The sequence below is a fragment of the Echeneis naucrates genome, chromosome 23, assembly GCF_900963305.1.
Source record: "Echeneis naucrates chromosome 23, fEcheNa1.1, whole genome shotgun sequence".
Taxonomy (NCBI): domain Eukaryota; kingdom Metazoa; phylum Chordata; class Actinopteri; order Carangiformes; family Echeneidae; genus Echeneis; species Echeneis naucrates.
In genome coordinates this window covers 2,602,742-2,618,984 of record NC_042533.1, presented here as the reverse complement: position 1 = coordinate 2,618,984, position 16,243 = coordinate 2,602,742, and the positions used below count along the sequence as shown (strand labels likewise).

Here is a 16,243-nt window from a genome sequence, read left to right as displayed (position 1 = left end):
ATTGTTGCTTTGAGGCTTATTTTTAAAATCTGCACACACCCATTGTTTATTCAAGGAACTAAGAACTACCTTCATGAAAACAAAATCTGCTTTAGCAGAAAGGAAAATAAAACACAGCAGTTTTGGTCAATTGCTGGCAATGTAACAAAGTTTTGCATTTTGTGCTTTTTTTATTTTTATTTTTTTTTGTTTTGTATCAACTGAGGTTGCAGAAGGCACATGTGCGTCATTAATTTCATGGAATTGCGCTTCAAGCTTTGCTTAGTGTGTCTCGTGAAAATAAGACAGGTGTGCAAGTGTACGTACAACACATAAAGCTCCCTCAGACAATTCATATCCCACAGAACAACTTCAAATAAATCTCTAAGTCCCATAAAACTGGCAGTGTAAAACCAAAGCCATTTTGCATGATTATCTACAATGTACAGTACATAAAGACAAGAAATGTGTTTTGTTTCTGAGATATTTTAAGGTTTGTAGTGAATTATGGATAAACATCTATGCCAATGCCATGTGTGGAGTGTAAACATCAGGAATAGTGTGGCCCATAGATTTGAAAGCATGCTGTTATGGAGCTGCAACTTGTGCCTCCCATGCATTAACGCTACATTTGAGTCACAGTTTGTTTCACCCAGAAAGTTATTAAATATCTTATCTCTGTTCTGAAGGAATTTACAGAATCCTAAGAGACGCTATCAACCACCTGGATGGAAAAATATTCAGCCTACTGCCTGATGGAAATGAAAGAAATCATTTTCATCATCCAGTATGCAGAATAATCTGCATCCAGATGGTGAAGTGAGTCTTTTAAGGTCATGAATATTTACTCAAGAGCCATACGATGATTTTTAGACATTGCCTGGTAATTATTTTCAGAGGAGCAGATGATTACCACTGTGAATTGAATGCAAACATGAGAGGCACAAACTGAGGCTTGGTATTATGATGCTGTTGACCTACGGGCCATAGCGCTTCATCGCTCTCATACTTGTCATTGTAGCTTGTTTTTGCATCCACAGCAGTATGTACAATGTAGTGCTTTGCTTTTTTTTTTTTTTTTTTTTCCTTTTCGAGGCACAGAGGTCACAAGGTTTTCAACCTGGCAACCACCCGCTGTTCCCACTGATGCCACAGGGCCATATTCTGTGCAACAACAAGCAAGCCACACACTGGCCAATATTAATACAGCTCAGGCTGCTCTGTCAGTTAGTTTCCACTGAAGAGTTTCCCATCAGCCCTGTAAGTCAGAGCATGTTGGGGAGGTAAAGCGAACACAGCAGCATGTTCTGCCCGAGAGCCGGGAAGCGCCTGAAGGCCTCCCAGGCGTCTGAAAAGATGTTGTATTTTAGAAAGACGCGGTGCTCAAGGCTCGTGGGCAGGCTGACGTCCCGGCTCATGATGTAGATGCCGTCATTGTGCAGCGTGCACGTCAGGTTCAGGCCCGACTTGGACGTGTTCTCCTTCAGCTGGATCCACTCCCCCGTGGTGACATTGTAGGACTGTACAGTCAGGACGTCCTCGGTCTGGCTGGGGCGTCTCTGCCTCCGGCCCGCCTCCAGCTCGTGGGTGTAGCCGCCCACCAGGTAGATCGTGTCCTCTACTGAAAGCATCTGCTGCTTGCGAATGTGCGCTGAACAGGACCGAAACACCTTCCAGGTGTCAGAGGTGGGGCAGTAGCAGAGGACATTTGTGTTCCTATCTATTCGGTGCAGAAAAAGAAGCAACAGTTAAAGGACGATCTTCGTGATTACACAATGAATCACTTTGTAAATGAAATGTCTGAAAAAGTCCAGACACAACCGAGAAGATAATAAAATCTAAAATCTAAAACTGTCAAATATAAAATACAAAATCCTGAAGTCATCACATTTGAAGAGCTGAAACCAGCCAATGTTTTTCATTTGTGAATGAAAAATGACCTAAGCAATTAATACACTATCAAAAACATTGCAGATTAATTTTCTAATTATGATCTTATGTCTTGTAAAAATGAATACTGTGTATATGACACTTTTAACCTGAACAGAATGGCTCTGACTAACACAAACAATGACTGTGCTGAAGCCGCCGTACAAAATCATAGATGGGAAGAAACCATCTGATTTATTTTTCAGTCTTTGAGTAACAACTAACTGGTGCCAACCTCTTGCAGTGTATCCACCCATGACGTAGATCATTCCCTGGCATTCACAGGCAGAAAACTCAGCCAGAGGGTCGGGCATGGAGGACACGCAGGTCCACCAGTCCTGCTCCGGGCTGTAACACTCCACTGTGCCCAGACACTGCCCTCCTACAGCGTACAGCTTCCCTTGTACGGCCAGCAGCTTAAAGTTGGACCTAAAGAAGACGACACATGACAGAAACAGACATTGTGGGAAGGGTGAGATGAACTAGTTTCAGTAATGTGCAAAGGTTTTAGTCACCAACACTGTGGATGCTGAAATAGGTTCATTTTTCATTTAGCATGGAGCTAATTGATAAAATCAGTAATTCTTTACTAGGAGGGAAACTTTCCCAAACAAACTGCCACAACTCCTTTGTGCATCTGACTTCTTGTTGTCCTGTCTCTTCATGTAATCCCATCCAGCCTTCCCTGATGTTTCTGTGGTTGGAGAGTCCGCTTGAAAAGTTCTTGCACAGTGCTGCAGAGCTGGACCCACCTTTTCTGGTTGAGTGGAGCCACCTGGTTCCACTCGTTCCTGCAGGGGTTGTAGCAGTGCACGGCGGAGATCTCCTGACTGGTCATCCTGTAACCACCAACTATGAACAGGTAGTTGTCGAGAACAGCCGAGCCGTATCCTCTGACGTTGATCATGTCTGGAGGCAGGTTGTTCGCCAGAGGTTTCCAGCGCTGCTCCACCTCCCCGTACCTCAGCATGGACCAGGGCTCGTCCTGGTCAGGCACGTCCAGGGACAGACAGGTGAAGTCTCCGATGGCGACCAGGGTGGCAGTGCCTTTCATGCGCATCTCCCTGACCTGGTCTCTGACAGCAGAGGGGAGGCTGCTGAACTCGGGCCTCCTCAACATGGGGTGATAGTAGCAGGTCATGTATTTGAGGCAGGCATTGCGCAGATCGTGAGTTCCATAGACCTCGGACAGGCTGTACAGCTCCACGCAGTTGTCCAGCCGGATCTCCGAGCTCAGGAGCTTGAGGATGGAGGTGACTTGTAGGAAGGAGGCGGTCTCGATCAGATCCTCCAGAGTCTCGTTGACCACCTGAACTTTGGAGGTGTTGATGAACTCCAGGACCAGCTCCAGCCCGGGGACACTGAGCCCCTGCAGCTGCACAGAGTCCTCCGTGGACTCCCTCATCCCGGAGCTGTACAGTGCGCGGAAATAGTCGCTCTTCTCTATCAGCTTCTTTTTATTCACCTCGTAGATTTTGTCATCCATGACGATGGCAATAATCTGGTCAGATGACATGGCGAAGCTAGCGAACGCTGTCTTTTTTTTTTTTTTTTAAAAGCTTTAAAGTGTTATTTTAGCTTGCCCTTTTTCTCAGCCTCCCCAGCGAGTCACTGTTTACATTTCACCGGCGAGGGAGCTCTGTGGCCGGGCTATATATGGTCATGTTCAACCCATAGATCGCCTTGGAGCAACTTTCGTTAGCCAGGGAAGCTAACCAGCTAGCCGGCGAAGACCCGCAGCAGCTACTGGATAAAACTGACCAAAAGAACCCTTTCCTCGGGTTAGCATCCCACGACAGTCCGATAAAAGTCTCTCCGGTCTCTAAAGAAGTTGTCCTAGATAATTCCCTTTATTTCTAAAAGCATCGGTAACATTTCCAACTGTATTTTATAAACATTTAACGGGACGACGCGGACCAGCTGTCAAATGTTGACTGTTTTGATTCTGTGCCTACGTCATATCCGGGGTTTATTCTTCTTCTTTGGCGTATCTTTTGATTCTGCGCACGCTACCGCTGCCCTCTTCCGGCACGTGGAGGAAGCTCGTAAAAATAAAACGAAATTTTAATGGAAGCAACTGATTTTTTTTAACCCTTTAAAAAAAAATCTGATTTAAATGCTGTGACAAAGGTTCAACACGCCGTGACGTCACTTTTTAATGAAGACGACAGAAGCCGACACAGTAAGTGGAGTCATGTCTCCAAAATAAGAGCATTCAACTATTGATTATGGAGTGTTGATTGATCGATATCTGATGGTTTGGATCACTCAGCAGAATAAACAGCTGGATGGAGAAGGAAGAACTTTTCTCGCTTTGCTCCACACTTCCTGTTTCTAAGGTCACATGACACTCAAACCAGCCAATCAGGAGCTAGAATGACTACGCCTCAGGTAAATGAACGAAAACAAAAAATATGGATTCAGGAGGTAACAGGTAAATATGAAAACAGTATTATCAACATTACAGGATAATAGCATTATCAGCCTGTAATCTAGAATTTTACTCTACACTCCTATTAATATTTATATGTTTTATATATAATATTTTCTGCTGTGATTGGGAAAACTGAGCATTTCACTGTGTCCTTTTTATGTCGCTGTTGGAATTAGAGGAGATTTGTGAGCTGAAATCGGGCACAGGAAGTGTTATAATGATAACAGCGGTGGGGGGAGGAGATGGGGGAGGGAGGGTGGGAGACGCCCCGCTCGGCCTGTTTCATGTTTGCGGCTCCAGGCAGCGGGCAGCCGGCTGTTAGTGATCCGAGCTGAGGATGCGGGAGCAGGTGCGGGCCTCCTGGTTCCCCCGCTGCCTTTTATTCACCATCACCGCCCTCACATCATCCGCGTCCGCCGCCGGAGACCTGCGGCCGTGTGAGGAGGTGAGTGAGCTATTATGACCACTGATTATTCCCTGATGCGCTTAGACAAAACAGCAGCGTGTGTTTTGGGTTGTTTTGGCTGTAATGTCGTTTTAAAATAGGAAGAGCAACGTTTTTAATCGTATTTAAATCATCCCTGCCATTTGGGTATTAATTAATTAATTAATTTATTGTTTATCTATTCAATGCGGTGACCAAGTAAAGAAAATGGCCATGCATGCAGGAATAAACAGCCAAAATGTTTTTCCTGGTGCACAATTAAAGCAACAATGATCCAAGCCTTTCTTCAGCTGCTACACATTCAGCTGTGTCCTCTTCGCTGCTGATCGGCTTAAATTGCGCTTCATGTTGACTATAAACACACTCCATAAAGAGATGACGCCGTTTGCTGGCCTCCATCCCCTCTGATGGGCAGCCTGTGGCCGGCCAGCCCGGCAGGGATTACCTGCTGAGGAGGAGGAGGAGGAGGGCTGTCCTCCAAGAAAAGCACTGTGGCTGCTGTCTCACCTCTTACAGCAATAATCATGTGGAGCATCACATTCTTCAGAGGTGTGTGTTTTAATGTACACACATATTTTAGATCAGGCCCTTAATTAGCTCAATTCTTAATTATTTCCTCCAGTTAGGCCTGAAAAATGTTTATTAAAAATTATTAGTATACTTTATAAGCTGTAATTGACGCAGGTCATTTAGAATCCATTAATAACAGTTTCTCTGTTGATAGGTTGCTGAAAATCCTGCTATTCTTTAAATTAGAGACAGGAAAATGCCTCCAAGGGTTTATGTTTGCAGTCATAAAATCATTAGGACAATGGATTTTTCATTTTGCAATAAGTTATCGGGCCATCAAAGTTTGGCAGCAACCTGTAAATGCTGATAAATTCTTAATAAAGGTTTCAATCCATAAAGCCTGTAGATGTAAATGTTAAATAACTCTATATAAATTGATTTTGGTCGCTTCAAAGTCCTTCAACAGGCCATGGCAACTGGGCAACTCCCAAGCTCGTTATTGGTTTATAATTGATCTAAAAACATTTGTGAATTTTTTATTTACCAGTTTCAGAGTCATTCATCACAACTTGTAAACCCTCCATAGAGGCTGTCGTGTAAAACCAGAGTACTGTGACGTAGTCTGTGGATGTAATTTACTTAAAGCGCTTTATCTCAGGATCTAGATTTCAGCACATTTTGATTCAACTTTCTCATAATACATATATTTAAAGTGTCCCTAACCCTAACCCAAACCTGGAAGTGGAGCTTGCTTTTTTTTTTGGACTTCTTTTACAACACCCTTGGAGTCCAAAGCCTCGCTCTGGCAGATCTCCATCTCCTCCTCCGAACCTGCTGTTCAGCTGGGCAGACAAATCAGCAGAGCGCACAGGCAGCTGGCTGCAGCAGAGCACCCATATCTAAGTAGCAGCTAACTAAACAGGAGTTCTGCAGATGTAGGAAGTGTGTATTTGCTGCAGGGATAAGCCTGAGCTCTATTAAATGACTAATTACCTCTCCACAGCAACAAGCATGGCAATTCTTGCCCCCCCCCCACCAAACACAGAGATATGAACAAACATACAGATAGTGCCATGGCTACTTGCTCTCTGTGTCTGTGTTTGTGGACAAACTAAAGGTCTGGTGCCGCCTGCACTAATGTGCTGACAGTGGAGGGAAAGGTGAGGCTGATAAAAAGGACACAGGCTTATCCATTTCACTGGTCTCCTGGGTGACTCATGCTGGTTGTCATGGAGACTGGTGAAAAGCATGATGGAGGGAGTTGGGGGGGTGGCAGGATGAAAATCAGCGCCGTCACAATCCAACCTTTGAGACGGGAGATTGAAGTATTTGTGCTGACATTAGGGAAGATGGAGATCAATCGATTTTGGCTTATGTTTCAGGCAAAAGCTCTGATAACGTTCAGAAAATTCACAGATTTTATTCACTGAAAAGATATTTAACTACAACCAGACCGAAATGTAAGTGTAACAAAAGAAGCTTTATGCTAATGTTTGGTCATCCCTGCATAAGAAATAAATATCTAAGCATGGAGAAAGCTTTTCACTATTTAGTATTTAAGTTAGTGAAGGTTTTTAGTCAGTGGCACAGAAAGAGCGATGAACTGGTTCCACTCAGTATCAGAAAATCCTGCAGATAGACAACCAAGAAAGTATAAAAGATCCAAAACAAAACTCGTCATCCTCCTTGAAGAAACAGACTCACAGTGTCCTGACCTGAACATCATTCAGAGTCTGTGGGTGGATCTGAAACAAGCTTTGGCTGCAAGACGGACCTAAAATATCAGCGAAGGTGAAGGGATCTGAAGATCTGAAGAGAGTGGCTGAAATCTCCTAAATCCAGAAAGGAAAGAGTCTGCGCCACAGTGGGAAACTGTGATGTATCTGTGAGGATTCATCCAGGTCGTGAAGGTGTTACTGTTGATGTTTCCTGAAATAATTTTCCTCAGCCGTCTTTCCAGTATGGTGCTCTGTTAGCTTAGCTAAGCAAAATGAGAGAAATACCAGGAAAAAGAAAAAAAAAAAAGCCCAGAGATTTTAATTTTTAAAATGAATGAGAAATTTGGCAATTGGGGATAAAACAGATTGGGGCCACCTGTAATCTATTAGTTTAATTAGGTGTAATTCACTGTTGTTAGGCCTTGGGCACGCTCTTTACTGTCATCTCATGTAGTTGTCGTTCCGATGTAGGTTGAAAGAACTCGCTGCTCTGAATCAATTATCAGTCAGTTCAGATGATGAGCGTCATGTCACAACCATCAGTCCTTGGAAAGAAGCCACTGCAGTGGCGATCTGCTGCTCTTAATGGTCCATTAGTGCTCGGGCAGACGGTTGGTTTCCACGGTTACTGAGGTCAGGCCTCACTTTTACCTCTCCATCTCTAATATGCCTTTTACATGGAATCAAAACAGTTGTCTCATGACATTAAGTGACAAGAGGAACTGCATTTGCTGGCAAACCGGAGATAGCCACGCTTAACGTCAGTCCATCCAATAGTTGTTGAGGTACGACAATGATGCCGTTTTGATTTTTGTATTTTTGTGTGTGTTTGTGTGCGTTTGCAGGCAGATTACCACTACCAGTACACGGAGTGCGACAGCACAGGCTCACGATGGAGAGTCGCCATCCCTCTGAATCCAGGCTCCTGCTCAGACCTTCCACCTCCAACCAGAGGAGCAGACTGCTGTGAGTACTGCCAGTGTGTGTGCGTGTGTGTTTCTGTGTATTCACATGTAAATACCACACTCTCTTCCTCCCTGTGTCGCAGCTTTCTCCTGTCCAGCTGGGCAATTTCTAGAAATGTCCACACAGAAGTGCACCCCGTGTGCAGCCGGCTCCTATTCTCTGGGCAGCGGCCTCCGTTTTGACCAATGGGACACCATCCCAGCAGGCTTCACCAGCCTGGCCAGCTTCTTGGACCCCGGGCCCAATGGAGAGGAAGTTCAGGCCTGTAACAGGTGACACAGATGCTGCACAGAAACTGCCGTCTTGTTGTTGCTGTTTTTCTCACCGTGTGTTTTTGCTGCTGTTGTCGCAGCTCGTCGTGGACGCCACAGGGCGTGTACCTGGAGTCGAACCGGGACGAGTGCACGGTGTCTCTGGTTTACGCTGTCCACCTGGAGAAACAAGGCTCTGTATCTTTCACCTACCAGTACCCCGACAACAACATCTTCTTTGAGTTCTATGTAAGAACTGTTTCCCCATTTATGTATAATTTATTTATTTTTTATTTTTTTTTTCTGTTGTGTGTACATTAGTTATGAAAATTTTAAAATAATATTTTGAGCCTTTTCACACAACACATTTCCTTAAAAGATCCTCTAAATGTAGTTTAGTCAAAGCACACTCCTTCAAAAATTCATGTAAAGTGATTTCATATGAAATGAATCAGCAGATGTTTGTATCTTCTACTTGGAAAATATTTTTTTTTTGGATGATAACAATGTTCAGGTCCGGAATGAGCAGTGTCAGGAGATGGACCAGAGTGATGACCAGAAGTGGATCACCAGCAGTGGAGATTGGGACACACACACGGTGAGGATGTGATTTCTGCCCTGTGCACACGTGTGTGTGTGTGTTTTCATTAACAGCATTATGTGTGTGTGTGTGTGCGCGCGCATTTTTGCTTCAGGTGAGTCTCAAATCTGGCATGAACATCTTAAACTGGAGAACCACGGGCATCCTGGTGGGAGGGAAGAAGGTCAAACCTGTGCTGATCAAGAACATCCAGATAGAAGGTAGAGCTCGATGAAGACCTTCGAGAGCTGAACTATAAATGTTTGATATTTGGAAAAATACCTCTCCCCTTGGTGTGTTCAGGGGTAGCTTACACTTCGGAGTGTTTTCCCTGCCGACCCGGCTGGTTCAGTTCGAGCGCCGGCTCTTCATCCTGCCAGCCGTGTCCCAGCAACACTTACTCTGTGAAGGGGTCGTCCTCCTGCACGCCGTGCCCAGAACACCAATACTCATGTACGTACATCTGAATGACAGCCGCACGTCTTCAGGGCCGTTGTCTCGCTCATTTGCACTCACACAGACTCCTCTCTCAGATGAGGGATGGGCAGAATGCAGAGTGAGGCTGCCCTGCTCGGAGAAGGACTACTTCCAGATCCACACAGCCTGCGACAGCGAGGGGAAGGTCAGCGGCGTCCACACGGTTCACGTCTCAGACACACAAACACAAAGGGGGGGTTTAGAGGAAGCAGAAGTATTGATGCTCATTATAGACCAGTTAGGGATGATCAGTGTCTCATCCACTGCAAGTGCGAAGAGAAGGAGAGAGATGAATCACTTAGTGAGCGCTTTGCATGTCACCTGATCCAAAATCAACAACCCTGTTCTTTGTCTACGACCTCTGCTTGTTCTGATGGAAGAGCTGAGTAAGAGTGACGATGGTGGAAGAGCAGAAAGGAAACACGTCCCTCTATCGCTGATTAGAATTTATACTTTCTTATTTCGATCTGTAATCCTCTGTGGCTTTGTCGGTTACAGACGCAGGTGTTGTATCGCTGGGTGGAGCCAAAGATTTGCGTGGAGAACATCACGGGGTCAGTGGAGCTGCCTGCAGTGGGGCAGAGAGAGCCCTGCCCCCCCTGCAACCCCGGCTACTACACCAGCAACGACTCCACCTGTTTGCCCTGCCCATCTGGAACTCACTCTGACGGCACTAATGGTAAACCTGCTCACACCTGGAGCCAGTGAAATGTCCAAATCATCTCATACCTACAGCTCACAGAGGCATAAGGGAGAGTCTTTTTACATATAAGACCGAACAAAAATTGCGTTATCGTAGTTTTATTGAAGTTTTTTTTGTGAAAATAAAATGCAGAAATGAAGTCATGTCGTAAAAAATAGTGGCACCTTTTCTGTGATTTGACATTTAAATCGAGTCACTTATGGCTTCCTGCTGCGATCTCCTCTCCTCCAATCTAAATGTTTGTCCCAAAAGTTGACTAATCCCGTCTTGAAAAGACGGAAATGTTCTAGGAGGGAGGAAAATTGTATATTGTAAGCCTTTTTTTGTGTGTGTCTGTGTGTTGTAGAGTGTGTCAAGTGTCCTGCAGGCACGGAGCCCGTGTTAGGTTACGAGTATAAATGGTGGAACGTGCTGCCCTCCAACATGAAGACTTCCTGTTTCAACGTGGGCAACTCCAAATGTGACGACATGAACGGTGAGGAACTCAGAATGAGTGTGAGCTTCAATGTGTAAAACAAACAAACAAAAAAAGAGCTACAACATTCAACAGCTGCACTTTTAATAATTAACACGATCCAACTGTTGAATAAAAAGGGTCATTAAATTTACATGACATCAACATCTGTGGTGTGTTGTGTTATTTTGTGTCCTCAGGGTGGGAGGTAGCAGGCGACCACATCCGGAGCGGAGCAGGCAGCTCAGACAACGACTACCTGATCCTCAGCCTGCATGTGCCCGGCTTCAAGTACGCACTCCGCTGCTAAAACACACTCCGATAACACGCTCTGTGTGTGTACTCATCTATTGTTTGTGTTTGTGTTTTGTTCTGTTTTTATTTTTTATGGCAGGGTCCCAGCCTCGCTTTCAGGGATGACTGGTAGCGAGTTTGGCCGGATAACCTTTGTGTTCGAGACCATCTGCTCTGCCGACTGTGAGCTCTACTTCATGATGGTGTGTGCCTAAATTACAAACTGGAGTGTTCAAAACAACACGCAGGTGACATCATTGTGGGGTGACACTTTTGGTTTGGAGCAGCGTGTAGCTATTAGATAATTATTTTCACCAGCAGGCCAGAACAGTGCTGATGTCTGACTGAGGTTCAGTTCAAGGTGTTATTCTGTCACCCAGATTAGGTTTTCCCAAATAACTGTGACGCCCCTTGCAGGATGTGAACAGGAAGAGCACCACAGCGCTGGAGTCCTGGGAAGGCAACAAGGAGAAACAGTCGTACTCCCACAGCATGACCAGGGACGCCCCCGTCACATTCACATGGGCCTTCCAGAGGACCAACCGTGTTCTAGACGTGAGTGATTAAATCCTCCTGCAGATTTGAATAATCAAGTCATTCTCGTTCATCTTGTTGTTTGAAGCATATGAAAATAAACGATTGTATGCAGCTTGGTTGGAATGTGCAGATATAAATTCAACGATGGCACGTCAGCCTCAGCACGGGTTCCTGTGTTTGCTCGTAGGTGCATCGTTACGTCAGCGACATGGTGAAGTTGTACTCCATCACTGTGACAAACGTCCTGGATGGGGTGGCGTCAGCATGTCGGGCCTGCGCGCTCATCCCTCAGAACTCCCTGCAGGTCGGCTCCTCCTGCGTTCCCTGCCCCGCTGGTTTTTACATCGACAGAGCCACCAACCGATGCCAGGAGTGCCCGCCCAACACGTACCTGGCAGGACGCCACACCTACGGACAGGACGCGTGTGTTGCATGTGGGCCTGGGAGTATTAACAACAAGGTAGAATAAAGAATAAATCTGTTCTTCATTTAAACCTGGAACTCTTTGATCAAAGGATAGATCAAATTTAAATAGTGAGTCCGGCTTTTTCCTCTTTCCAGGAACACTCTCGCTGCTACAGCAACTGCTCCTTCTCCCACACAGAGAACAACCGTACCATGACCTTCGACCTCAGCCCTCTGTGCGGCGTGGCCTCGATGATCGTCGGGCCGAGTTTCACCTCCAAAGGCACCAAGTACCTTCACCTGTTCAACATCAGCCTGTGTGGCCTTGAGGTAACACACACACACACAATATTCTATCTAAATTTAATGGTGGTCAAGACATTTTTATTTACTATGATTATACCTGGATTTAAGTTTGTATCAACATTGTGTTGCGTCTCTTTCCAAATTCTGTCTGAACAAATATTTCGTCCTGTTCGTTGACATAATCACATACTAGTCAGCAACAAATGAAAATATTCAGTAAATGCTAAAACTGGAGACGCACAGAAAAGAAATCAAATGTAATCACCAAGATGTGATAAAAGACTATAAGTAACCGTGGCAACTGATAGATGGCGCATGTGTTTGCATGCTGCAGGGGAGCAAAGCTGCCGTCTGCACAGATAACGTCACCGCCGTTTCCAGCAAAGACGACCAGAGCGACTCTGCCCAGTTTGTCAACTCAGTGAGCAGCTTAATCTGTCAGTCGACCATCATACCGATGGATGGGCGGGGCTTCAGGATGGCCATTTCCTTCCAGTCCACCAGCCTGGCAGACACTTTTATCGGTATGATGCTTGTTGACTGGTAGCGTGCTGCTCTGGGATCAGCAGCCGGTGATGTCGACCTGTCCTGCTTATCTTTTTCCAGGAGCAACAGTGGACACTGTCCTGAATGGCATGAACGCTCAACCAGACCTTTTCCCGGAAAACTCCGGGGACGTCCCAGACATCAACTTCTTCTACAGGTACGGTCTGATACACTGAGACAGAGGTGTGTGTGTTTTTGTTGTGTTATGACCTAACAGTGTGTCTCTTTCAGGTCAAACCAGGCGACGGCTTCGTGCGATCAGGGACGGAGTTCGGTCATCACAGTTCGCTGTAACCCGGAAAAGTCTGAACGAGGAGAACTGTCTGCTCCCAGGTCACTGATAATATACTGTAGCTCTGCATGTGTATGTGTTTCACACTCTATCCACAGTGTGTTTTGTGAGATTCATTCATAGTTTGAATTATTAAGATGCTATTTCTTACAGTAGCACATAAAAAATTGGATCGTGTGAAATGAGTAAAAGGAAGCTCTGTGAATTGATCTGTGAGTGTTTGTTCAGCTTCTGTCCTGCAGGAACATGCAATGGATGTACGTTTCACTTCCTGTGGGAGAGCGCCAGCGCCTGTCCACGCTGCACTGAGGACGACTACCACCAGATTGAAGGCGCCTGCATGGGAGGCATCCAGGTGACAAATAGCACATGTAAAATATACAGTGTCTGATTTATTTCACCCTCTTCTCTCTCTCTCTCCAGGAAACTCTGTACATGTGGAACGAGCCAAAGTTTTGCACCAAAGGTGTAGCGCTGCCTCCCAGAAGCTCCTCCCCCTGCGAGGCCATCGCTCTGTGGCTGAAGGTCGGCGTGGGGGGCGGGGCCTTCGTGGCCGTGCTGCTCATCTCCCTCACCTGCTATTTCTGGAAGAAAAACAAGAGGTGAGAAGCACCAACCAATTTAAGACTCGACCATCAGGTCAACGTGCTCATTAAGATCTTCTTCGGCTGTCATTTAGGCTCCGATGGCAGCTGCTGTTTGACACAACCAACACGGTTTAGTTACAGCTGAGAAAGATGACGACTCCTCCGTATTTGTTTTCCTGATTTTGAAGGCTTTGTTTTCACGTCATTCTTAATTTTTTTTTGCTGCTGCGCTACTTAAAATCAGTTCTTAGCTATTTTTTCTTCTTCAGTGAGTTCATTTTAAGGGCTTTTAGAGGCTGAAAAGAATCCTGCTGTTTCATAAATTAATAGCAGAAAACAAAACGTTATCAGTTTATTCATCATCCCTCAGATTTATATTTGTCGAAATGATACTCACAGAAAAGAAGATTTAAGAGAATTACTTTGATTTTCGGGCTAAACTATGAAGGGAAACATTTTAATCAGGAAGAATAAAGACAAAATACATGAGAGAAACAAAAATAATTTTGTCCTATGAGGATAAAGTTAGATGATTTTTTCATAAAAACTATAATGTATTTGGGAAAAAAAGGATGGATAGTTTCAGAGTAACTTAATATGATGAGAAATGTCCAAAATTCATGAGAAAATATTGATGATTGATGAATCAGTCAAGAAAAAATATTAATAATAATATTTTCTAAATATGACAGTTTACAAGTGTCGCTCTGATCTGATCTGAGGGACACTAATGAAAATAAGCTGCTGCAGGATGTATGAGTCAATAATCAGACACGAACTGCAGCTGGAATCCAGTTTTCCCCACACGGCCGAGTTAGCACACGCCACATTATATCGTTATCTCCACACACTCATGCAGGATGCTGTCTGAGCCAAATGAAATGACGGTCTCTGTGTTCTGCGGTCAGGCTGGAGTACAAGTACCACCGTCTGGTGATGTCCACCAACAAGGAGTGTGAGCTGCCAGCTGCCGACAGCTGTGCGCTGGCGGAGGGGGAGGAGCCCGATGACGACGTGGTCTACACCCAGAAACCCACGCTGCTGGGGAAACTCCGGGCCATCGCCAGCAAGGTGAGTATCAGCTTTCATGAAATCAGCAACAGCCAGAAAAGGCATTTATGGATCAAATCTTATTGAATGTGTCCCATCAATGTTTTATGTGTATTCATATTTATTAAAATAAACTCAACACAAATTATGAAACAGCTGAAGCTGGTTTGTATAAATACTGTTTATTTCTGGAACAAGATATTATGAAACAATTTGAAATACTTCATCCCAACAGTTACCAGATTTTATTACATTTGAGGTGTTGTAAAATAGTTTATCTAAGGTTTTACCATAATATTTACATTAATATGACTTTTAATCTTAATTTTTTTGTCTCTTTTTAATGCAACAATAATTATTTAATGTTTTGGTAGACAGATTAAACTTGTCTTATTTCATAGTTCAGACATGAAAAACATTATCTCCAAGAAGACAAGTTGTAATGTCTCAAAATAAAATGTAACGTTTCAGGACAGCGGTCCTAAATATCACATTTTGGACTCCTTGATTTTCAAACTAGCATTTTAAATCTTTGTGTATTTCAGTACGAGGACGGAGAGAGCAGCGAGTCGGTGCAGCTGAACTCGTCCCAGTCTGATCGATGGGTTCTGGGATAAACACAACCAGAGGCAGAGAAAAATAAAACGGATGAACCGTCAGTGAAGGTGTCACTGCCCACCTCCTTAAGTGTTCTTTGCCCCCCCCCCCCCCCCTTCCTCCCTCTAATCTCCGCCATTATTCAATGGCGGCTTCAACGCAGATCCCAGCTTCCGCTGGAGAATGGCGGCACTTGTCTTTTACCCCTCGACTGCAGAATAACCAGGGAACACACTCCTGCTTTAACGCCATGGATGCTGCCGAAGGGCAGCAACTGAAAGATAAAACCACGCTTTTAATGTTTTTTGTATATTTTGTATTTTTATTTGGTATTTTCTGTTCCGAGTTGCGTATTTATATCAATGTGAAAATGAAGAACCTTTATTAAAGACCTATTTGGCTTTGGTTGCTTTTGTGTGTCTTCAGATGTTCACAGATTAAGATAAGACTTTAAGTAACGACTCATTAAAGCTGTTTGAGGTGGTGGAGACCAAAACATGAGGGAAAAGAACATTCACCAAGTTTTTTAAAATGTTTTGGAGCATATGGGTGTAATATGTCAGTGACAAAATGGACCCCTTTAAAATATTTACTGATCTATCTGTTGGGTCTCTCTGACAGCTCCACAAACACTTCTGTCTGGACCTGTGTCATGTGTGAAGTGCCTTCATGTAACTTTGTAAAGACTCGGCACCTTTTGAATCAATTTGATTTGACACATCTCTTTAAATTAATTCAAGGCGGACAAAGTGAGTCTGCTGCAGTGATTTAGACTTTGTTGGACTTTGTGCAGCAGGGGGGTCAGAATGTGGACCCAGGTCTTGGTTTTCTGTTTGCTGGTTTTCTTTTGTTTTCGGTTTGTTTTTTGTTTGTTTTCTGTTTTCTGTTTTCTGTTTGCTGGTTTTCTGTTTGTTGGTTTCCTGTTTGCTGGTTTTCTGTATGTTGGTTTCCTGTTTGTTGGTTTTCTGTTTGCTGGTTTTCTGTTTGTTGGTTTCCTTTTTTTATGGTTTTCTGTTTGTTGGTTTCCTTTTTTTAACGGTTTCCTGTTTGTTGGTTTCCTTTTTTTTTTATGGTTTTCTGTTTGCTGGTTTTCTGTTTGTTGGTTTCCTTTTTTTATGGTTTTCTGTTTTTTTTTTTGTTTGCTGGTTTTCTGTTTGTTGGTTTTCTTTTTTATGGTTTTCTG

The 16,243-nt window shown here is 44.3% G+C and overlaps 2 protein-coding genes across 7 annotated transcripts; one reads left to right on the top strand and one right to left on the bottom strand.

The window, feature by feature from the left end:
• Positions 1-1,039: 1,039 nt before the first annotated feature.
• klhl42 (kelch-like family, member 42) lies at positions 1,040-3,851 on the bottom strand. Its single transcript, XM_029495602.1, has 3 exons — positions 2,661-3,851; positions 2,144-2,337; positions 1,040-1,699 (listed from the first exon to the last, which is right to left on the bottom strand). Exons 1-3 carry the CDS (start codon positions 3,422-3,424, stop codon positions 1,245-1,247), a joined length of 1,413 nt encoding a protein of 470 aa, XP_029351462.1. The 5' UTR covers positions 3,425-3,851; the 3' UTR covers positions 1,040-1,244.
• Positions 2,637-15,465, top strand: LOC115037113 (UPF0577 protein KIAA1324-like). Of its 6 annotated transcripts, none has more exons than XM_029495598.1 (23): positions 2,637-4,090; positions 4,184-4,299; positions 7,861-7,981; positions 8,064-8,253; positions 8,334-8,481; positions 8,747-8,830; positions 8,928-9,033; positions 9,116-9,265; positions 9,346-9,434; positions 9,788-9,968; positions 10,339-10,467; positions 10,647-10,737; positions 10,841-10,943; positions 11,158-11,295; positions 11,465-11,737; positions 11,839-12,012; positions 12,323-12,512; positions 12,595-12,691; positions 12,766-12,867; positions 13,055-13,181; positions 13,250-13,428; positions 14,322-14,484; positions 15,009-15,465. In XM_029495598.1, exons 2-23 carry the CDS (start codon positions 4,285-4,287, stop codon positions 15,078-15,080), a joined length of 2,922 nt encoding a protein of 973 aa, XP_029351458.1. In that variant the 5' UTR covers positions 2,637-4,090; positions 4,184-4,284; the 3' UTR covers positions 15,081-15,465. The 6 variants fall into 6 exon arrangements, with proteins under 6 accessions (XP_029351458.1, XP_029351457.1, XP_029351456.1 ...); XM_029495597.1 differs by having other exon boundaries at positions 4,181-4,299; XM_029495600.1 differs by lacking the exons at positions 2,637-4,090; positions 4,184-4,299 and adding exons at positions 4,656-4,787; positions 5,161-5,336.
• The last annotated feature ends 778 nt before the right edge of the window (positions 15,466-16,243 follow it).